The sequence below is a fragment of the Neodiprion fabricii genome, chromosome 2, assembly GCF_021155785.1.
Source record: "Neodiprion fabricii isolate iyNeoFabr1 chromosome 2, iyNeoFabr1.1, whole genome shotgun sequence".
Lineage (NCBI taxonomy): Eukaryota > Metazoa > Arthropoda > Insecta > Hymenoptera > Diprionidae > Neodiprion > Neodiprion fabricii.
The window spans coordinates 1,552,032-1,574,963 of record NC_060240.1 but is presented as its reverse complement, the minus strand read 5'-3'; the positions used below and the strand labels follow the sequence as shown (position 1 = coordinate 1,574,963).

The window sequence follows — 22,932 nt, the reverse complement described above, 5'->3', positions numbered from 1 at the left end:
TATCCCTGTTCGCTTTATTCGATATATCTGGATTCTCTTGTTTTTTATTGGAAAATACACTGACTAGAAAACCACGGCACTGAATTATACAAATTTAGACTAGAGTAATGAGAAAATTATTACCTTTCAAGTTAGATTTCGATTCATCGGATGAAAAATAACGTTTCGTATAAGTTGAGCACTCATTGGCTGCACGCACCGCTGCAGTGTGAAAGCTGTAAATCAGTCGGAACGATGCATGAGTAATTATTATCGAGGGATCGTAAATAATAATGTGCGAATAAAATGAATCCAGGATATAGAAAATTAACTCTGACCCAGATGAAGAGAAGTTTATTATACCCCAGTTTCCGTAAACCTTCACTTAATGCAATTTATGAGAGAGTAGAAAAAAAAATGGTTAACTGCAGCTTTGTTCGCGCAATTACACAAACAATGATTATATCTGTGCATACACTATAATACACATCTGTCGTTGTCCTGCTCTTCTTCTTTGCAGTCTGACGGGACAGGTCTTTGTTTTTGGCGATATGGACGACGGTTTTCTAGGAGGTAATTGGATGCTGTGCGATCCTAATAATCTAACCAGTGTGGAATTTTCTATGCAATTTACAGCGACTCGCAAGCTCGTATTACAGAAATGATTTTCACTAGGAATGCGTTGCGTATAACATGCAGAGCACGTTTACTCGTGCATCATGAAAGTGGTCCCACGCAGGGAAACTCGACGCTCTAACTACGGCACAGTTTGCTAATTAATATGAAAATCATGTATGGAATTACAGATAATAGCATGTGCAGATCCTAGCGCCCGATAACGAGCGTGACGAGTTTAATACCTTTTACATCCATACAACAATTACCAACTACATAACCAAGCGCTCGATTCTCATTTCTGCAATCAGCATGCCAAGCTTCTTCGAGGACTGGGAACGTTTACTCAATTCAGAGGATGATCGGGTCCAAAAAAAGTGCGCCGCAATTTAGGTCAGATTTATATATATATGCATATACAGCGAACACATGTGATACAGCGGGAAAGCCTGAGGTGAAAAAAATAAAAAGAAAGGAGGAATAAAAAGACCCCAGTCATCTGGCTCCTCACGCTGAATCGTCTGCCGGTCATACTTTCAATTTCGACCAGTCGGTACAACTCAGAGATGTAGGTACTATATACATGTGTCCATGTAACTTCGTCCATGTTTCAGGCTGAACTCTCAATCTACAGAGAGACCATTGCACTGTGCATACTCAGTCTTCAGGGATCGCGACAAGCTCGATGACCTCGTTGACCTTCTTCTCTGGTCGTCACCCGGTAAGTCGAGTCGTCGTTAAGCCCGTTCTTGGTCGTCTTGGTCGTCAGCAGGACCGGTGAGTTGCAATTTCTTCAGGTATGGAGTTCGTTATAGAAGTGGGAACGGAAGGGGGGTTGTTCATTTACTCTATGACAGTTTCATGATATTTTGATTAACGTTGTATCTTTGCACTTTCGAAAGATATTAACCTCGTTTATACATAATATTTCAATAAAACCAAAAGTACTTAAAGTTCAATATTTCACTTATTCATGACGGAGACTCGATTGATGTCTGTCACCATTTTGCGCCGAATGTGAAGGATCGTTGTGTCAATCAATCTAGATACCATTATCAATCAAAGACATGAGTTTTCAACTTCTGTAAAATGAAAAAATGTTCATGCCGCAGCACGAGACGATGCTGGGATGAATGGATAATTCTCTCTCTCAAAAAAAAAAAGAAATCAATTTTGTATGCAATGCAAGTGGGTAAAGTATTTTATAGACATAGATACGCAGAAAGTTCGAGGTAACGAAGCTAACTGACTCGATAATAATCTTGGAAAGTTTTTAATTTGATTCCATTCGAGTCTTCGCCTACCAATAACGTCCAATCTGTAGAAGTCTTTCGCTACTTTTCCCAGGCATGGAAACTCCATACTCAGCATACATCAAGTATGGATTACTCCATACTGACCATACCGACGTCGCCGGCGGTGGTCTTCAGGGTCAGTAAAGTCAAGGTCTCTTCGAACCATCGACATCGGCATCAGCATCGGCATACGGATAGTTGGAACAGAAGTTACTTGGTCCCAAGTAGCTTGACAGGAATCGGTTAGAGCTGGCAACGATCGGTTGTACCGTTAAGTTGCGTTACAGGCACACAGCTGGAACATTCGCACCTTGCGTCGACCTCTGTGTCTTTCTCTCACGCACGCTCATGCCTCTCACTGTGTTTGTGAGTTTACAATCTACACGAGGACAGGCACACATGCGAGCCTTTTTTTCCCCGATTACGTCACGCTCTGTTGGTGCCCCTTTCACCTGGTGCGCAGCAAGGTTCGTTAGCGGGGAAGAGAGACTGTAACCAGATCGGGGGTACCCGGGGAAACCTTTCGATTGGTAAGCAAATATCGGCATTGCGCGATCTTGTTGAAGAGAACTCTTACCGCCACTAGATGTACACTGCTGGAAATTGAATGTAACATGACATAACAAACCCAGTCAAGATTACGGTTCACTCAATTTTAACTCCCGGTAATGCTTTCTCCTAAACTCTTGGTCAATTCTTCTTTATTACAAGAAGGATTTTGAAATGTAATAAACAAAAATTATACCACATGAGCAAAAGAGTGTTCCACAGACGTTTGCTTCCATTCAACCGTCACTGTTCTTCTCCGCTTACAGTTAAACGAAGAGCGCAGGCGTTCCGTCGTCGTTACGTCTCTACGTTGAGGCTTGGCTCTGATAGTCAGCGCAGAGAAGGAGCGATCGAGCGCAGGCGTGATAGAAACGTTGCGCACCAGGTTGGGTATCTCGGTGTTTATTCTACCTCGGTATTCCACGGATACAATGCTTCCGTACCTACACAGACAAGCAGAGTTTCAGTACCGACGAGCTGGGCACGTTTGGAGCTCAACATGGCGCCGGTCGCTCTGTAGCTTTTACGTCAATATCGCGGTTTAGCTGTAGCAACGCAATTCGAACAAGCATTGGATTTGGAAGGCACGATGCTTGACCAAGTGAGTGCGGATATTCGGTCTGGGGAGATCGCTGCTTCTTTTCTCTTCAGTGTACTCGACTCGGATATGTTTGGATTGCGTATCACTCAAGAATCCACTTGCAGTCCATCTCGGTAATGGTTTGGAGGGAATTTGAAAGACCTCATCGTCGATACTCAACACCGCGGGAAAAACAACTAAAGCATATTTCTCTCAACAGCGATTCGCATTCCATTTCAGTGGCGGGATATTTTGATTCTCGCGTATATATACGCTATAGTGACTGCAAGGCAAAGTACCGGAAAACCTCGTAGATCCTTCGCTCCGATAATAACGTAAAATTCGTTTACAAAAGAGTATAAATTGCGACTGACCTAAGTTTTACCGTCAAACCCACAACCGCATAGTCCGAAACCTATTTCAGGTCGAAATCCATTACTAGCTACTTGGTCATAAATCACCTGTGATGTTCGCCGGAAGTGATAATTTCGCAATGTCAAGTACATCAAGGACATGCTTCACCTAGGTGAAGTACGAGCTTGCAGATTACACGGTGAATTGGGAAAGAGGGTCACGTGCAGCCCCTGAAATAGTTACACGAATTAATCACTTACACAAAATCCCGAGATTTTGGTGTCTGATCGCGATTGGTGGAAAGATAAATTCCAAATTCGAATCATGGCAGAAGAAGGTGCGGAGATCCGCGAGTGCCTGAGCAGCTGGCTGGCCTACCTTCAGGTGAGTTCATTGTCGGGATGCTTCACGGCACTCTATGTCGTCTTTTTCACTCATCATTCCTGGACCTCCAGACGCTGAACGGACTCTGCACCGCCGGTACGAAGCTCGCGCATTCCCTGCAGGACCTCCTGTCGACTCACGAAGGCCACGACGCGTTGGCAGCAAGGTGCAAATTGACTGGACAGTGTCTCGCCGGATGGGAAGAGCTTACTCGGGCTACCAACGTCGCCAGTAACACCGTGAAGAACCATGTCAGCCACGTGATGGCGGCACTTGGAGAGGCTCAAGGTGGAACGGTCGACTCCCAAGTTAGTAGACGAGGACCAGCGCGCAAACAATGCCCATTACCCCTCACCGTCATCATCTATCGTTTCAGGATATCCTCTGCGACAATTTACTGACCTTCATCAATCTACAGTATCAGTTCTGCCTCGCCTGCTGCGAGTGCCTAGGTGCGTTGACAAGATAGGGTAACACAAATCCCAGGTAGCACACTCATTCAGAGGCTGACCATCATTCGACTACAAAAAATGGAATTAAAAAAATTTCGACGCAATGTTGATTAAAAATAGACAAAAGGTCGGCTATTTTTTAATGGCTATAGATCGTCAAAAAGTGGACTTAAAGTTGACATGCGGTATACTTCAAGTTTACGAATGTCCTCTGAAATGCCTAGTATAAGGCGATCCGACTAGACAACCCATTGTTACTTTATTCCAGTTACCACTGGAAAGTCAAGTGAAAAGTTTTGATATTTTTTAGACAAATGATTGTTTATGCGAGCGCATTAATGTACCGAATGAACGTCAACGTCTGGTGGCAGTTAGACTGACTAATCGTTATCTCGTACTTGATGAAAGCTGACTATTAGTCCACGAAATTAGCCAATTTGCAAATTATCGCCTTTTTGTGTTGACTGCGGACAGTTAACTGAAAGCCAAATAATAGTTGAGGTCGGGTGTTGCCTTTACCGTGACATTTCAGAGGTTTACCGTGACATTTCAGAAGACACTCGGACACTCTTAGTCAGTGTACAGTGAAAGATCGGCTCATAATATCCCTACTCCCAGACTTGAAATAGTTGACTGAGATTTTTTGTCGATATTAAGTCAACTAACATCCAACAGTGTGCTACCTGGGAGACTGAGCGGCGTGGCTATGAACGGCTCTCTTGCTTTTGGCAGGTGGAATGGCAGAGTGTTCCTGTTCTCGAACCGGAAGGTCAGAGTGCGAGGTGGCAGCTTTGCAGCGATGTTTCGAGAGGCTGTACAGTCCTTCGGGGGGCTCTTCGTCCGGCGGTCAGCAGCAGGGGCAGCGATCGCGTCTGCCTTATCCGCTCTTTCCTCTGCAGGTTCAGAGGCGATGGTCGGAAACCGCCGCCGCCGAGATGTCGGGATCTACGGTCGAGAACGCAACCAGACGGTGGTCCATGCCTTGGGACTGTCGCCACGTATCCGACTTCCTTGAGGCGCCCACCACCCATCAGAACAACGCCAGGACCAAGCTGAAGGTGCCTTCCAGTCAGGAACGAAGTCGAGCCGTCACCCCCGACTCGTCCTGGAAATCATCGACCATGGCCAGTCAGGATGGACTCCGGGAGGCCATTCAGCTACTCTCGTGCAAACCGGGTAAGGTCAAGTGGAGTCAATCCCTTTAGTCGCAGGAAGAATAGGAGGAAGACGCTTACGAGGAGGACTAGTTTCAACATCGTTATTGTCCAGGTATCCGGCCATCGGCCCAGCTGTACCATCCGAATCAGCATATTCCAGATGTCACTCTGACAACGTGTAGCTTCGATAGAAACAGCGACTGTTCTAGCACCGCCTGGCTCGATAATCGATCGAGTTTGAGGTACTGGCCACGAGACGCTGGCGACCACTCGGACCATTCCGGTGAGTGTGCTTTTTTCACGGCGCCGATTGTTGGAATGTTTTGTCCACTTGCGCAACGGTGAGAAAAGTACTCACTCTTCTGCCAACCTTGTAACATTTAAACGTTACGCAGAGCCCTGCTCAAGTTTCGCAAACATTTTGTGAATACCATCGTGGAGAGACTTCTCAGGACATGAATTAAGAACTGTAATTAGACTTGATGACGTTATGACGTTAAAATTGTCACAACGCAACCGCATTCGAGAAGATAAAAAATCGGATTATTATTCTGCACTTATCATTCCCGAACTATGAACTGGTCTTATTTCGTTTTTACTCAAAGTTTCAGAACAGAGTGGAACCAGCGGAAGTGGTCACAGAGATAGCAAGGACAGCATCCACTCGCAGAGTGATCAGAGTGGAATCGGCCAGAGGGAATCAGATGCAGGTATGTATGATCAATTCCGCTAATTTTCGGCATCATTCTGCGAGGATATTGACCAACGTTTGTATCCACCGTTTCAGGGATGAGCGAGGTGCTGGCCTCGAGGAAAAGCAGCTCGTCGACGGACTCGTGCCGATCTGGTTCGGAGGGTGGCGTCGTCGGAGGGGTATAAAAATGATAACTTAACGAGAAAACCTACCGCAGTGTATACGGTGAAGAGGAAGACTCCTCCGTTGCAGGATCTGCACCCGCCATTTGAATAGCGAATATTAAAACGTAATTTTTTCAGGAATCCTCACGGTCCCAGTTATACTCAATGTGGAGCGGAGGTGACCTGCCCTTCATCAAGCTCCCTGAAAACAGCGAACGAACCGATAAAGATCCTCCGACATGAACGAGATATATTTAGAACATATCGTTTGAACAATCTCTTTTTAATTATGACCAAGTCGTCCTTCGCCGGTTGAAGGAATGTTGTACAATGTACAGATTGTATACATCTATAGCCTAACGCGTTAGTTACCCGTTTTAAAAACGGGAGGATCGATCCCCTCGCTGTTCTTGTTTATACAACTACGTAAGAGTTAAAATTTTTACTACCCGTACCTATATTAATCTTGCCTCCCTCGAAGTGAAAACCATTCGCTGCAGAGCAGAAAATGTTTGTCAGAATAATTATCGCTGGTGTGAATTACATAGAGTTATAGTTGTGAACTCTAGTTTCGAAAATCCTTCCGTTTCCTATATTTCACTTATGAATCGCTAACATTTTCGTAATAACAAGTCGCTTCGACATGCTAAAATCACTAATTATTTCAAATCGTGCTCTGGAACTGATACCAGCTATTCTGGCGACCTCTGCGTTGATTTGAAATCATGAAAATGCTCGTTTAGATGTTTTATATTGTAGTCGGAAAAGTTTTATACATCCGTTTAAATCCAAGATGTCCTGCGTGTACGTTTTTTAATATGTTTGATAAACGTAATGGTAAATTCTGATCGAGCCTTATCGGCACAAAATGATAATATATATATATTGGACCTTCGAATAGGTGTAACCTATTTCTTTTTCATTTTTATTTTTTGACAGGAAAATGACTACGTGAATCATATCTTGAACCAATTTTTCACCTTGTATCCGTGAATCACAAACTATTATACAAAGTACAACACATACCTCTACGAAAAAAAAAATTGAAGTATCCTTAAACGGTAATTGTGTCGATTGATTAATCCGTATCTTTGCTAGCTGTTGAAGAAAAATACATTCGGCAACAGAAAAAAGTAGAATCTGCTTATACGTAATTTTATTCATATGGCACAGTACAATGATAGGTATCTGATAAAATTATTCTAGACATTCTAGATATTCTTAGAAATAACGTATAGGTAAATTATCATCAGTTTCATCGTGAAACTGCTTTAAAAGACCGTTAAAAAAAACGATATACAAGAAATACACCATAATATAAATCCACCCACTAGGCTGAAAGGGTTTCGAAATTCCAAACCATTTAACAGTAATCTCAAAAGATTGGAATCTACGAATTCGTTCCCATCTACTCGCGGCAGACATCAACATTTCGTAATAAAAAATTCGCGTATCCGTGTCACTTTACACGTGTAATTTTTGAACAAATTTACTCAACGTTTCGCATACGTACGATCCAGCGCATCTTGTCGAACCGTCTCGCTCGCAGACTTGAATCCAACCATCGGCATCAAAAATCTTCGTCCAATAATTCGTCGTCGTCCTGACCGTAGTCGTCGTACTGATTCTTGAGATCATCCCTAAGCTCGGAGGTCTGGGAACAGCCCTCGCACCTCGACTCGTTGATACCGTAATTGATGCAGGTGTCGCCGACGCATTCGCAGCACCCATCGTGGAACCATCTGTAACTGGTTGCCCCCATGCTCTGACAGGATGCCTTGCACTTGTGCCAGGAGTTGCACTGAGCCATGAACGCGACGGTGCAATTCAAGGTCACCACGTTCGTCTTGATGGGCTGGACCTCCTGCTCAACGGTTTCTGCAAAGATAAAGAGAAAACAAAGAAAAATAATTTAAAGAGTTGGCGAGTACAACAGCCTTCGGAAATTTTCGTCGAGGAATAAGAAAATCCTTGGGGCAAAGAGATACAATGACTCACGCATGTGATAGTCTTCCTTTTCGTTCTTCGGATTGTAAGTAGAGATATCGAAGTCGACGGGAAAGGTGAAGGTCAGCCATCGTCTAAGGGTATCCGTCTCGGACGTTAAAGCCTGGAAAAGTCCAGGTACCGGTTCGGCGAATTCTTCAACATGGGACTTTGCGCTTAGTGGATTTACGGTGATATTCGGCTTTGGACAAAGGTCTGAAACACAGAGGGAAAAATGCCTCGCAGGTATAAATAACTAAAACGTCAGAGAAAATAAGCATATATATCCGCACTTTCGACCCTCTTACTTTCCGTAAATGATCGTACTCACCGACGCACGAACAGCACTCGTCGTAGAGATAGCTGAGGCAGCTGAAACACTCCTTGCAGCAGGTGCAGGTCACCAGGTCACACTTGCAGCTCTGGGTCAGCATACACTTGCTGACAACGCTGGCGCAGATCGCCTCGTTACAGGCCAACGATGTTTTCACCGAGTTTTGAAGGACCAGAAGGAACAGGATCGTCGACAAGCCCCAGCCCAGCATAACGGGCTTCCACCACTGCCCCATCATCGTTCCTGGAAGAAAATCGGTTTCCTCTTAACGAAAATCGGATACCCTGGATCACGCGGATTGGAACGATCGAAGGTCCAGTAACGGACACGTTAGAGGCGCGATATTGCCGGTTGCACAACAAATATCTATAACTGCATCGAATGGTCGCGCCGCGTTACAGAGATGAGATTTCTTTCGATTACGGTTGTGGTGTCCGCGTCGAAAGGTCCGTCCATGCACGTACACATCAAGCCATTTCTTAGCATGTGAGCGAGGCTGGTGGACACTCGACGTACACGTGTACCTGGTCGAGTGGATGTATGTTTGTCAGCATCGGGCATGGAGAGACAGGCCAGTAGCGAGAGAGCCCCGCCTTGATCTCAACTCGTTATATGCCCCGAGGCGGTATAATAACTCGCATATACATACGTATATAAACCCTGGACGAGCGCCATTGCGGGGAATAGAATATTTTCACCAAGAGCAAGTCAAACCGTTCCCCGTTTCACATGCGTCGTGAAACCGCGTCGCGTTCGCGTTGACTATAAAATCCAAATCAATCCCGATATTGCAACGGGGCGAACCGGATATCTTTAATTCCGATCATTTCGCCGATGTATGAAAACACAGGCTCCCGCATAGCTGGGAATAGATTTTGCCGAAGCGCGAGGGTCGGTGCATTTATATCCATCCGTAATTCGTTATCCGGAATCGTTTGCGAAAGCTCCGCGCACCGTGGAACACATTTATGCACCACGACGCTAAGCACGGACACCTGGAGAATACGTAAAACCAGTCAAGCACCTCACGCAGCCTTTTCCTCGATTCTTCCAGCTCGTCTCATCTCGCGGATTGGTCATTCAAAGTTCAAACGGTCAAGTGCGCAATTCGGACGGTGAAACGCGCGGCTGAGACGCAGAAGAGCCAAATTTAACGGGCACCGCGTATCTTTTACTCACCGTTTTGACGTCGACGGATATCGAGTTGCGGGAAGGCGCGGATCACTTTTTAAACTCGCACTTCTCACCTAGCGTCATAACACTGCGCGGTGGCGGTTTCGGAGCCTCCGATGTCAGGCGAATGATCGCCGATTTTTTTTAACTCATGCAACTCGCGTTGCGGGTAAAACGCGTTCGTCTATCGAGATGCGGATTAAACGCGTAAAAGACGGACGCGATACGCGGCAGTTCGAACGTTCAGTCCTCGCGGGCAGTAGAGACTCTGTCTGGTGTGTCTCTCGGTGGCTCCCACGAACTCCGTTCGAGACTGGTTCTCCCTTTTTTCAGCCTTTTTGTCTTACCTGCGGCCCCCCAGGAGCGGCTGCGTGTCCGTTCTGAGTTTCGAACTGCCGCCAGGTCGTCGGGGGGACAACGACGCTCCTCTCTCTCTCTCTCTCCACCTCGGTATTCTCTCTCTTTCTCTTCCCCTCGAGTCGCGAGAGACGCGATATGCTCTCCCAGGGCCGCTTGTAGCGCCACGGCGCCACGGGAGGATCCGATCCAATTTTTTTGCGAAAGTATGAAAGAACTCTTGACTATCGTCACCGCTGATTTTCAACTTGTTCCAACTTTCAAAGCCCGTCTTACACTTTCGTTAGAGTATGATTAACCGGAATGACGACTGGATCCTATCGTCGAAATGAAAACCTCTTTCACAAAACTTTAAAATGTTCAAATTTACGTTGTGTACGTGATGTATGCGGTATCATCCACATCAACGCGCGGTCCATTTCGGATGCAGGCTACTTAGCCGTCGTCAAATAGATACAACGTCGAGACAGGCGTCTGACGTCTCATTTACCTCCCACTGCAATGAACCATCATTAAACTGCTTCCGCCGACAAGTGGCTCGCTTCTTTACTCTGGTTTTAACACTTTTTCACACCCAACTTGAAGACAATTTTCGAACGTAAACCAAGCCCGATCAAATTGTCTAATTCGAATCATGCTATTGGAATTTAGCCGACAGACGACTGCCACATTTTTTCACAATCACTCAGACCTGACGTGAACTCGGGAAAATGTGGTCGAAATTTCGGGAAAAAGCGAAAGACCTAGAGAGAGAGAGAGAGAGAGAAAAAAGGATTCGGGGAACTAGAGATGGGGCTGTTAGAACTTGGGCCAATTAGACGAAGGAGACACTTGTCGAAGGCGGTGTTGTTTGAAGGTAGAACACAGGCCCGACATAGGTCTGACATCAGGAGGCACGGGGGTACCTTACAGGTATAAAAATCGCTTCCTCTCCTAATGACTATCTGCGTGGAATTTCAGCCTACGTTGTCCTTAAGGAGGTCTTGCCGGGAGGTCTGTTGCCTCTGGAATCGGGACGTCCCTGGTGCGGCATGGGAGTCATAAATTCATGCGTATATTCCTACGCCGTGAAATCCACAGCTAGCGATTCCAATTATTATTATTATTGTTGTTGTTGTTATTATTTTTACCATCATCATCATATTTCAGCCTTTCCTCCACTCTGCTCATCTCATATTACCACAATTTGCATTTAAATCCGTCAACGTTAACGTGGAGTAGAATTTTTCCACGAATCGCAAATAGTTTCTTTCGTATCAAAAAACCGATGATCGTGTTAAATCCATTATGTAATTTTCACATTATTTTATACCTGTTATTTCTAACATTTTTCTAACGAATAATCTCGTTCAATTTTTTGTTCAGTTAATACTTACAAGGAGAGTATGAGACCTACTGATCAGGCATTCTGATGTGTAAATCCATTCATTGGATCGATTTTCATCCAGGTTTGTTTGATTGAATTCAAATTGATTATTATAAATCAGTAGTCAAATGAGAGGAATGCTTTATTAAACGAAACTCAGCGTATATTTTGACCTGAAATGTGAGCTTCTATTATCCTGTGTTAAAGTATCGATAACAGGTTCTTATAGGATCAAGAGTAAACGGATATATTATTATTTCATAGTACAATAAAGTGTGAAGTGTGAATTTTTGACAGCCTGGTGAATCGTGAATCGAGCGAAGAAAGGCCCAATAGGAGGGACTACACGTCAAAAATTCAATATTTTGGCCCAAGAAACACTCCTAGAAGTTTCAGCAGAATCTGAGATCAGGAGTTTAGAGATCTGATATTCTCTTGGTTAGTACTCACAGTCATCATACTCACTGCTGGGTAAAATCCTTCAATAGATCCGTTTAAAATGAAAAATGGAAAATGCTTTCAAAAACATAATTTGAATGGATAAATGTAAATGGTTACTTTGAGAACATTTAAAATTTTAAATGCAAGGTGCCATTTAAGTTTTAAATACTTATTTCAAACGAAACCTGTACAAATATTACCCAGCTGTGACTATGCTCGGTTTACGCATGCACTTACTGCAGAAGCACTCACTGTTGTGAGATACGCCCGATTATAGGCAACACAACATACTTTACTGCTGTGCTGAAGAAAATTGTGCAGGTACAGTGTAATCAGCTCGATTATGACACTAATGTTCTATAATCTATAAGTCACGATTGTTGCAATAAATGCTTAAAGCTATACATCAGTGCAACAGATAGTATAGGAAGAATGAGAAAATCGGCATGTAAGCATGTTGCGAAGTTGAAGTCACATCTTCGCTTGACAGGAGATTCCAATTCCGGTTTCTGTAAAATTAATCACAGGCGTTTTGCAAAGTATCAAACAGCTGCAAGGATTTGTCTGTTAATCTGTTTATACAAATATTCAGAATATTCTCAACAACAGATCGCCAGAGAAGTTCAATTCTTCAAAAATGAGTTAATTTTATCTCCTTCATAACAATTAATATTTCGAATAATAATTCGAGGAGGATCGAGAGGGTTCGATATTTTATCAATGGGCGATACCGGAACGACGGATTCCGGAATGAACCAGATTTCTCAATCGGAACGTCGGATTGCGGCGAGTCGTGGTCACGTGACGGTGACAGAGATATTTATGATGGTGGGGCATGGTGGGGGTAGCGTATCTTACGCGTGACGTATGCGCGTATCTACAGTTTTACTGTTCTACAGTTTCTCCTACTCGCTCACTCGCGTAGGTCCGTTTGCTTCCGTTCCGCGCTCGCCGAATGGCTGTGTCAAAATACACGTCACAAGTTCGTTGATGCGAGTTCACAGTGCCTCTGAAAGTGATGTGGGATGTTCTGTGACTGAATTCAACCTGTAGAAAAATATAAGAAATTCAAAGAAAGGTGAGTTTTTTTTTCGCGCTCCCATGCAGTGCGCATTGCTATCTAACCTAACCTGCTGATCCTAACCTATGCTGTCTAGAAAGTTGAAATACGCGGACAGATTCTAATCCTCATTTGCGTTTCCCCGAATATAACAACAGTCAATAATCTGTTTGTTCAATCGCTTTGAAGATTACTTTAGAAATTCTGAGATGTCGTTAATCTTCGACGTCAAAGTCCGTATCCCAGTTTTGTCTCGGTTAGCGTAACTAGTTATCCCTGCCTTTCTCTTTTTCAGTAAACTGCGACGACTTTCACACAGTTATTTGCGATATCTGATCGGAATTCAGATCGCGTTAATTCATAATCAGGAGAAAATCGTTCGGGACTCTGGAATCTCGGCGTCATCGTCTTGAAAAAAAGTTAACCGTGATTTTTCCGAGGTGTTTCGTATTGCGCGCCGCCTACTCGAATTCGCTTACGTGGTGCTAAGCCATCAATTTATCGGTATTTTGCTTGCGTTGATTTACGAGGATGAAGGTAGCAACGTTACTGTAACGATGCATGTTGAGGAAAAATCGTTACTTCCCGCAACAAATAAAATACAATCATATTTTTCACATTTGACCAACTCCTTGAAAGTCGTTCTAAAATTGCCGAATAATGATTTTTTCACTGATGTTTCGTTACATTATCGTTACCAACTTCGGCCTGATGTTGACTTCGGAAAACTTATCTGCTCGTCAGTCTCGGACTCGGACTACACACAGCTTTCACGATAAATCGACAAAGATTTCATCGTAAAAATATTCGTTGATATACCACTGATAAAATCAATTTTTATCAGTCACAAACCAACTTTCTACTTCATTTCCGATGATCGTAGAAACAGGATCACTCCAACATCCTCTTATCTCCGTTGATAATTATCACGTCATTTCAATAACTGAGATAAATAAGGCGACTACTGTGAAAGATAAATAAAACTCTGAGGAAACAAAAATCTATTTCAATGCTTCTTACTATCAGAGGCTCAAGGTCGCTGCCAGAATTTCGTTTAAAGCTATAGCGCATTGTACATCATTTTAAATCACTCTCTTTATGACCAATTGCGACAATTTACATGCAATGAATGCTCGATCTATGTCGCAACCCGTTGCTCGGTGATTGATCATAATTTTCAACGATCATTCACTCAGTTGCATGTTTGTGTCTTCTTTGAGCTTTTATCGTATTCAAACAGTGGTGACTCAACAGGTGTTTTTCTTTTCTCGCAATTCCTTGATAATTGCCTCGGGAAATCCCGCAATTACAGTGTCAATACTGTTCTTTTAATTAAATAGCGAGTTTTTTTAAATCAAATATTCAATATTTTATAGCTCTGTAAATCCTTCTACAAACTTCATTAAGTTGTGGTTAAAAAGCATGAAAATTTTCAGAGTCCAGCCATGCGCGCTCTTTTGGTACTGGGCCTAGGGCTGCTCATCGTGCAGACGGCAGTTGCGCCTCCTGTTACGAAGAACAAGAATGCCAGCGAGGAAGCAGCTAAGGATAAGGAAGAAACTGAAGCTGCAGATTCCGCAGATTTGGTAAATATTTTCTTGTACAATGTATCTGAATCTTGCAGATATATATGAATGAAATCATATCGATATCGATCGGATCTCGCATGGACAGATATCTAATCTAGTTCAATCACGGGAACGAAAAATCTATTTTTGTCTGTAAATTGTCCTCATTGTGATAAATGCGCTGATTATGAGTGTTCACAACAATAAGCGACATATTAATTTATCTTGTCATTTTTTATCTTTGAAATTACCGGCAATTGTGAAATGCAACGATAGGGGCAAAAAGAATTATTTAAAAGATCTAAACTATCTGAAACATTGCAATCTCGCTCTTAATTCTGTTTCTTATCTAACAGTAGTAAACAGTGAGACTACATGCGATGGTGAGTTCTAGGAATTTTTTATCTCGGGCTTGAAGTTGAAACTTCAACAAATTGTTTTTGTCATATAATCGCTGAGATTTTGTGTAAAATATGGTGGATAACGAGAAAGAAAGCTACTTGCCAACTTCCAGTTCACTTGAAGTGGAAACTGACAAGATTCCACGAGTGAAAGTGCAGAATACAATGAATGCTAACACACGAGCGAGAAATAATTTGTGTAATTTGACCATAGGAGGATGTGATGGAGTATCACAGATACCTGACGGAGGTCGTTCAGGCATTGGAGAGCGATCCCGAGTTCCGGCAGAAGCTCGAGAAGGCGAAGGAAATTGATATTCGGGTAAGTGAATTGCATTTATTATTATTCAAGTGTTTCCGCTTGTCTGCAGAATTTTCACAATGTATTGTCCCAATATTTCAGAGCGGAAAAATTGCCCATGAACTTGAGTTCGTCAATCATCAGGTCAGAACAAAACTCGACGAACTGAAACGCCAAGAGCTCGAGAGGCTCAGGCATCTGGCCATAAAAGAATATCAGATTGAGAATGGACTCGATCCCGACCATCTCAAAATCGCCGAGCATCTCGATCACTCGAATCCACACACATTTGAGATAGATGATCTGAAGAAATTGATCGCCAAGGTAGCCAAGTTTCTGTAATATTGATTAAGCCCAGATATTGATTCGAATGATTTATGAACTGATGAAAATATTCATTTACGCAGGATAAAAAATCGAGAGTAATTTATGCATCAAATTGAGTTCTCATTTTTTTTAGACCTCGCAAGACTTGGCCGAGGCGGATCGTAAGAGAAAAGAAGAATTTAAAGAATACGAGATGCAAAAGAAGTTTGAGCAAGAGATAAAGATGAAGGGTAATACTGGTAACTAGCTTTGTTTAGTAAGCAACACTTTTGTATTAGCTTTTCTTTTCGTTCGTTTGCATTTCTTGTAGAGCATCGCATGATGTAAAGCTTGCCCTGTGTAGATTTTTGTCCTTCGTGTTACGCGCATGCTAGTATCTCGCTGGAATTTATTGAAACGCTCCTCGATTCACCATAAGTAATTTTCCCTGCAGGCATGGATGAAGATCAAAGGAAGAAATACGAAGCTGAGCTTCACTCCCAGGAGGAAAAGCATAAGAAGCACCAACCGGTTAGTACGATACACTTTATCCTTCATGTTAATTTATAGTTTATTTGATTTATCTACATCTCGCAATTTTTGCACTTCACCTTTTGATCCTTGCAGTTGCATCACCCTGGTAGCAAACCGCAGCTAGAGGAGGTCTGGGAAAAACAGGACCACATGGAAAACCAGGATTTCGATCCCAGGACGTTTTTCTACCTCCATGGTGGGTATTTTACATTGCACGAATGTCTGGCAAGCGGTAAAGATCGCGTAACGAGCGTAGAAATTTTTTTACAGATCTCGACGGCAATGGCGTCTGGGATCAGAATGAAGTTAAGGCTCTTTTCTTGAAAGAACTTGACAAAATGTATGCCGAAGGTGCTCCTGAAGACGATTTGAGAGAACGCGCGGAGGAAATGGAACGGATGCGAGAACACGTTTTCAACGAAGCTGATCTTAACAAAGATGGATTGATAAGGTAATTGAACGGTTTCATTTTTTCTTTCTCCAGCCTATTGTCAGTTATTGAGATATTTGGATGAATTCACCTCCGTTTCAGCTATAACGAATTCGTTGAGCAAACAAAGAAGCCCGATTTCCAGCAGGATGCAGGATGGCAGGGTCTGGACGAGCAGCAAATATTTTCACAGCAGGAATACGAGGAATTTGAGAGGCGTAGACAGGAAGACATACAGAAGTTAATTGCAAAGGGAATAGTAAGTTGTTATCCTCCGTGCCACCAATCACTGATCACAGAAATCAAGTTTGCGCCTCTAGTAGATTGATTAAAATGCATTTTAGAACTTGTTTTCCCTGTGTATAATTTGCACTAACGTAGATACGTATAAAATTCGAGTGACTGGGTACGTTTCGTGCCCTGGGATTGTTGGTTATTTGGAATCATTATCAAGAAATATTGTGTGCATTCATGGGCGAAAGAGTATTGCTGTATTTGCGAATCAGATCTCTATATTTGGACGCCTTATAATGAAGCTAGTGTTCACGTTAATGCAATCATATGCAGTCGATGCAAAAAGAATTTCCAACCACCTCTAAAAAGTGTAGAATGGAATTCGATTTAGTCTCTTTTACTATCAAGCTTTTGATTTGTAGTGTGAAGTTTCGTTACTACGAATTGAGTTGATTTTTCAGAATGCATATAAAAAGAGCAAAAAGCGTGAAAAAAAAAAGCGGCATGCAAGTTGTTAGTTAAGTTTCCGTGTGATATCCTTTTTTTTTTCCTTATTTGATCACGCTTGTCGCTTTGGTTTAGTTTGATCCAGCTCGACTGTTATCTTATCGGTTTTTATTTTCCGCCTTTTATCCGCGTCACTACGATGCACTGTGTTTTGTGTATGTAATTAATTAACAAGCGTTTTGCACTTTTCCTTCTTTTTTTTTTTATACGTTGTTAACGTTGCTAGCTACCCCCGCATCCGGATAGTTATCCCCCTGGACATCCTGAACAGGTGAGTCAATTGACAACAAAAAAAAAGAAGATCTATGCATGAATTAAAACTTCCGAGATGATGTACGACGTGACAATTCAGACGGAGCAAAAATTTTTTTGATGAAGGAATCTGCGTATATGCAGCCGATTCTCAAGTTAATAGAAAAAATGTATTGGTTCTACGTACTTCCTCTCCTTAGTTCGAAATGCACGATTTTGAAACAATTAAAATTCGAATAATAATACAAAATAACACGTCATTATATTTTCGCCAGTTCCCACCACAGTACGGCCATGTTCCGGTACATCAAGGAGGTCCGGATCAGGGATTCATCGATCCACTGGGTGCCAGAGTCGGGCATCCCAACGAAATTCCACAGGGTCAACAATTCCAGGGCCAACATGTGCCCCAACAACAGTTCCAGGGACAAGTACCACAGCAACAATTCCACGGACAAGTGCCGCAGCAACAGTTCCAAGGACATCAGGTGCCGCAGCAACAGTTCCAAGGACATCCAGTGCCGCAGCAACAGTTCCAAGGACATCCAGTACCGCAGCAACAGTTCCAGGGCCAACAAGTACCCCAGCAGCAATTCCAAGGACAAGTGCCACAACAACAATTCCAAGGGCAACAAATTCCTCAACAACAGCAGCAGCATGTCCAACAAGTTCAAGGAGGAATTCAGCAGCAGCAACAACAACAGCAACAACAGCAACAACAACAACAGCAACAACAACAACAGCAACAGCAACAACACCAGCAGCAGCAAGTGGTACAAAACGTGGTTCCGGCAGGAGGAAATCAGCAGGTTCATAATACCGGAAACACAGCAGCAGGAAATTTGGTAAACAATCAACAACAGGCCAACATAGCGCAGAAACAAGTAAACAACAATGAAGCTGTTCAGCAACCAGTGGCAGCAAACTTGGTTGAGAATAGCCAAAAAATAGTACCGAATGCAGTAAACGCTCATTCATAATCGGGGTGAAACCGAAAAATAATAAGAAGGTCAATCAGATTATAGTAGAGGATGGAACGGATATTTTGTAATTGGAAGTATAATTATAGTCAACTAATTTTACGCATTTTAACATGTGCAAAATTGATTGATGAAAATTCAGCGATTCGATGGAGGGGAAAAATAATTTACCGCTAAAGTCAATACGTTTTATACAACTGCAACTACGAACGATGGATTTGACAAGGAATTAATTATACATTGTAGTTTGTAAACCTTTGATCGCGTCAAGCGATTGTATTGTTACGTGACATTATACTATAATACAATATACATATATATTTAACAACGTTTCCTAATCTTCCGCATTTCAGTGCAAACACTCAGAGATACATTTCATTTCGCAGTATTAATCCACCGCTCGCATTTGGTTGATAACACTTACTACTGTTATCAATTTTCTTTTTTTTTTCTCACAATTACGATGATTTTTACGACGACGATGACTGTTTGCTATCGCGGTTTTGCGATTACGTTTCTATTGTCATTCGATGAGTGATTTTTTTCTAATCGATTGATCTAACCGACACGCTTATGATCCCTCCATACCTGATACGATTCGTTGATTTATGATGATGGTGTAAAATTTTGAATGGAAAAATAAAAAGAAAACGTACTTCGAATCCCATTTGTAACAACGGTTACCCCTTGTTCAATTCATTGTTAATCGAAGAAGAAAGAAAGAAAAAAAATATATAGTGCTATTACCGCGACGGAAGATGTGCGCAATTAAAGAGAAGTAAACATTTTCCGTCAAAGAGAAATTGAAAACAGGTAAGGAAAAAATGAATAAATGCAACGCACCGTAATATATATATATATGCAATTTATTTATTCATTTTCTTTTATATTTATTATTATTATTATTATTATTATTAATATTGCATATTATGTTAGTATAGATTATTACTTATCATACGTACCATAAATATAGTAACTTAACGTATGATTGCGTGTGTTTCTATTATTTTTTTTTTCTTTTCGCTTCATTCATTTTGCTCTCTCTTTGTTTCGTCACTTTGTTCGTATATCAAGTATAGGTATGCGTTATAATACGTTTTCTTTATTTCATACGATGATTTATATTGTTGGGTGTATGTATGCATCTATATTAATCATAATATTTCATATAGCATATTAATCGATAATACATGAAATAGGATTACTTAAACGAGAAGAGGAAGCAAAAACATCGAAAAAAGTCACTAATCTTCATTTCACATAATATCCCTAATATATGTATATAGATAAATTAAAAATGTTATAACGGATTGTTCGTTAATGATCATTGCAATTCTGGCTCTCTACATTTTTATACTATGTATTAGGTCGGTTGGTAGGTATACAGATTATTCATTAGTAATAGGTATATGATGTATTGTATTTATATTACGACGACTTTTATATACTCGGTGGTCCGAGTATAATTCGTCGATCCTACCAAAGTGCAATCTTCTATATTCACATGACGGCTTTTGGGTAGGAGTTATAACAGTGGGATTTCGTTAAATTATTATTCAAATAACCGCTAAAGAAAAATACTATAAACATAATCGAAATATTAATAATAATGATAATGATAGTACTAGTAATACAGTGATGATAATAATATACAATAATTACAGTAACGACGATAACAATGATCATATTAATAGTAATAATTATAATAATAATAATCCATAATAGTGTATAAAATAATATTCATAATAACAATAGTAACGTAGCGTTCGAACGCGATTCGCGCGACGATGTGACGTGTAAAAAAAAAAATAATAATAATAATTACGCCTATTAATGAAATTCGTAAACCTGGATTGCGTATCTTAGTGCCAAATGGTATTTTATTTTAACATTCCGAGTTTTTAAAATCGATCAAGTAATTAATCAGCGAAAGTTTGAACAATAAAAATTTCTTTCCGGATGAATGATTTTCGTGTCAAAAATAGTTGAATCTTTGGCACTTGTACATCTCCCGTTATTTATTTTTATTTAATATTTTTTTTATCTGCCAGCAAGTGCCCTCCTATATATATCATATTACTATTATACCTATTTACAAAAATAAAAAGAAGGGGGGGAAAAAAAAACCAAAAAGAAAGTAAGAGACAAAACGTAATAAAGTATTATGCGTATAATAGATAAATAATTAGATAATCGGTAAATGTACATTTTGTTTATTTATCAATTACTATATTACTGTTGTTATTTTTCTTTCGTTTTCATTTTCATTTTTTTTTTTTTTTTCTTTTTTTTTGTTTCTTCTTTTTATACGCATAATTAATGCGAATATTGTGTTATGTATACACCCGCGCTGTTAAACAATTCGGCAGAATAAGATTGCACGTTACATGTGAAAGATATTTTATTACTGTTATATCTACGGCATATTGTTGTTATAATGATAATAATAATAATATATAAAGTTTTATCATTATTTTATACATAGTATTTGTCTATGCGTATAATTATCGGTGTATGATTATTGCTGCAACCCTCGATATACAATATTCATTGTTCAATAATTGAATAATCAATCAATCAATGATTATTTATAATAAAAAAAAATTAACAACCGATTATACGCAAAACACACGCGATCGGTGTAGCACAAAATCAAAGATGTTACGGGACTCATAACGTCTTTGGCATCGATTCTAGTCACGTCGAAAGGAGGGGGCAGGTAAAAAAAAAAAAAAGAAGCAATTTGCGACGACGCAGAAACGAACGTATAACAAAATAAAAACGCCAAAAAAACGATATTTGCTTAATCGATTTGCTCTTACACTGTACATAATTTTTGTTTCGATTGATTTTTTCTTTCTTTCCTTCATTGTTGGTTTACTTTTTTTTTTTTTTTTTTTTTTTCATTTGTTATTGTTGTTTTTCATCGCGTAATTTACCGCTATATTTTTTTACCATATACGCAATCTATATGTATATGCTCTACATCGTTATTATTACTGTAAACTAATCACAACACGCGTACAGCTCTATTTTATTTTTATTCTTACTTTATTTATATATCCTTTCTCTCTCTATCTATATATATATATGTAATGTATATATATACACATAGATATATAGATGGATATAATGACTTGTTATAACCTCCATGGTAAACAATTTAGAAAAATTTTTATAACTCTTTATCTCTCACGCTTTCGAACGCGACTGATTATACTTCGAAAATCAAATACAACGATATCCTGTTGAAATGACACGCAAATGTATCGGTTTTGCGTCAATACGGTTATGCTTATAGCTGCACGTGTTTGCCAAAAAGAGAGAGAAAAAAAAAGAAGAAATTCCATCAATATTTAGCATAATAATATTGATGATAACAATATTGTATGGCATGGGATAATCATCGTCATGTATGCGTACAGTTATTATTATCTTCTCCGCTGTCGTATCACTTACATATGCATAATATTATTTATATATTTTTATACACATTTTTATATATATATATATATATATATGTATATAATATATATATATATATAAATATGATATATGTATAAAGTTAGGGAATTTGTTCACAGTTACGTTATACAATACCTATTAATATTATTATTGTTGTTATTATTATGACAAAGTTTAAACTAAATTTTGAGAGAGTTTATTTCTGTTTATATCTTATAGTCTTGTTACACGGAACCGCGAATGTAAGTAAAAATAAGAAGAAACGTGCCATTCAGGGTATAACCGATTTTTTTTTCTTTATTTTATTTTATTTCTTTTCTTTTTTTTTTACTTTCTGTTACACTTTTATCGATTACAATGTATATTAAAAACGATAAAAATTAATAACTGAGATTGACGAATTTGTGTCGAGCGTTCTTCGAGATTTGTATACAATTTCATTAAAACCGTACGAACCGTTTCGCGACAGCAAATGTATATTTTTGCAATGTGTTTTTTTTTTTTTTTCTTTCATGTATCTTTTAAATTGTTTTTTTCTTTTTTTTTTTTTTTGTTTCAACGATAATACGCATTACACGATTGCACGCAGCAGTTGTATTTTAAGATTAATTTTACACGTATAATCGTTCAGCGTACCTATAAATCGTTTCATTCGTTAATCTTTCGTCACGTTTCAAGAATTTTCGTCGTGACACGAAATATATGAAAAAAAATAAAAAAAAAACAAAAAATATAAAAATAAAACACATCATGAAAATATACTAATACGATCACACGTATATTTCTAGCTTACGAGAAATTAGGAAAAAAGAAACGATCTCACTGTTTTTCTTTTCATTTTCTTCTCGGTTTAAGCGAATTTTGAAAATTCTTAATTACCTACACAAGATGTTAAAATTTTTCTCTTCTTTTTTTTTTTTTTTTTTTTTCTCTTGTTGCGTTTCTAAATTTATTTTATGACTTTTTGTTACACAAGTGGTCGATCTAGGGAATTTTTATCTCACATTTTTTTTC

General features: G+C 40.1%; 3 protein-coding genes and 1 long non-coding RNA gene across 9 annotated transcripts; 2 read left to right on the top strand and 2 right to left on the bottom strand.

The window, feature by feature from the left end:
* Positions 1-2,367: 2,367 nt before the first annotated feature.
* Positions 2,368-3,879, bottom strand: LOC124175288. Its single transcript, XR_006869135.1, has 3 exons — positions 3,751-3,879; positions 2,635-2,881; positions 2,368-2,485 (listed from the first exon to the last, which is right to left on the bottom strand). It is a non-coding gene; the product is annotated as an uncharacterized LOC124175288 (long non-coding RNA).
* LOC124175284 lies at positions 2,871-7,317 on the top strand. 2 transcript variants are annotated; one of them, XM_046555359.1, is made up of 8 exons: positions 2,871-3,756; positions 3,828-4,064; positions 4,133-4,208; positions 4,941-5,384; positions 5,478-5,648; positions 5,971-6,075; positions 6,153-6,238; positions 6,362-7,317. In XM_046555359.1, exons 1-8 carry the CDS (start codon positions 3,697-3,699, stop codon positions 6,464-6,466), a joined length of 1,284 nt encoding a protein of 427 aa, XP_046411315.1. In that variant the 5' UTR covers positions 2,871-3,696; the 3' UTR covers positions 6,467-7,317. The 2 variants fall into 2 exon arrangements, with proteins under 2 accessions (XP_046411315.1, XP_046411316.1); XM_046555360.1 differs by having other exon boundaries at positions 6,153-6,284; positions 6,362-6,475.
* Positions 7,318-7,362: 45 nt separating this feature from the next.
* On the bottom strand, positions 7,363-10,133 carry LOC124175285 (twisted gastrulation protein homolog 1-A-like). Of its 2 annotated transcripts, none has more exons than XM_046555362.1 (4): positions 10,064-10,133; positions 8,541-8,786; positions 8,222-8,425; positions 7,363-8,101 (listed from the first exon to the last, which is right to left on the bottom strand). In XM_046555362.1, the coding sequence occupies exons 2-4, from the start codon at positions 8,779-8,781 to the stop codon at positions 7,794-7,796; spliced, it is 753 nt and encodes a 250-aa protein (XP_046411318.1). In that variant the 5' UTR covers positions 8,782-8,786; positions 10,064-10,133; the 3' UTR covers positions 7,363-7,793. The 2 variants fall into 2 exon arrangements, with proteins under 2 accessions (XP_046411318.1, XP_046411317.1); XM_046555361.1 differs by lacking the exon at positions 10,064-10,133 and adding an exon at positions 9,723-10,031.
* A 2,648-nt stretch (positions 10,134-12,781) lies between these two features.
* LOC124175282 (nucleobindin-2) lies at positions 12,782-19,115 on the top strand. 4 transcript variants are annotated; one of them, XM_046555355.1, is made up of 12 exons: positions 12,782-12,958; positions 14,377-14,526; positions 15,124-15,231; positions 15,313-15,534; positions 15,671-15,776; positions 15,971-16,047; positions 16,144-16,246; positions 16,321-16,501; positions 16,583-16,739; positions 17,448-17,492; positions 17,749-18,006; positions 18,037-19,115. In XM_046555355.1, exons 2-12 carry the CDS (start codon positions 14,386-14,388, stop codon positions 18,451-18,453), a joined length of 1,815 nt encoding a protein of 604 aa, XP_046411311.1. In that variant the 5' UTR covers positions 12,782-12,958; positions 14,377-14,385; the 3' UTR covers positions 18,454-19,115. The 4 variants fall into 4 exon arrangements, with proteins under 4 accessions (XP_046411311.1, XP_046411310.1, XP_046411312.1 ...); XM_046555354.1 differs by having other exon boundaries at positions 15,671-15,767; positions 17,749-19,115; XM_046555352.1 differs by having other exon boundaries at positions 12,783-12,958; positions 17,749-19,115.
* The last annotated feature ends 3,817 nt before the right edge of the window (positions 19,116-22,932 follow it).

What these genes read in the sequence shown, in the direction of transcription:
- LOC124175284 (XM_046555359.1), top strand. Translation starts at nt 3,697, where the DNA reads ATGGCAGAAGAAGGTGCGGAGATCCGCGAGTGCCTGAGCAGCTGGCTG. An exon ending in CGCCTGCTGCGAGTGCCTAG is followed by an intron (nt 4,209 to 4,940) that starts GTGCGTTGACAA and finishes TGCTTTTGGCAG; the next exon opens with GTGGAATGGCAGAGTGTTCC. An exon ending in CCAGAGGGAATCAGATGCAG is followed by an intron (nt 6,076 to 6,152) that starts GTATGTATGATC and finishes CCACCGTTTCAG; the next exon opens with GGATGAGCGAGGTGCTGGCC.
- LOC124175285 (XM_046555362.1), bottom strand. Translation starts at nt 8,781, where the DNA reads ATGATGGGGCAGTGGTGGAAGCCCGTTATGCTGGGCTGGGGCTTGTCG. An exon ending in CGAGTGCTGTTCGTGCGTCG is followed by an intron (nt 8,426 to 8,540) that starts GTGAGTACGATC and finishes TCTGTGTTTCAG; the next exon opens with ACCTTTGTCCAAAGCCGAAT. An exon ending in AAAGGAAGACTATCACATGC is followed by an intron (nt 8,102 to 8,221) that starts GTGAGTCATTGT and finishes TTATCTTTGCAG; the next exon opens with AAACCGTTGAGCAGGAGGTC.
- LOC124175282 (XM_046555352.1), top strand. Translation starts at nt 14,386, where the DNA reads ATGCGCGCTCTTTTGGTACTGGGCCTAGGGCTGCTCATCGTGCAGACG. An exon ending in CTGCAGATTCCGCAGATTTG is followed by an intron (nt 14,527 to 15,123) that starts GTAAATATTTTC and finishes ATTTGACCATAG; the next exon opens with GAGGATGTGATGGAGTATCA. An exon ending in TGAAGAAATTGATCGCCAAG is followed by an intron (nt 15,535 to 15,670) that starts GTAGCCAAGTTT and finishes CATTTTTTTTAG; the next exon opens with ACCTCGCAAGACTTGGCCGA.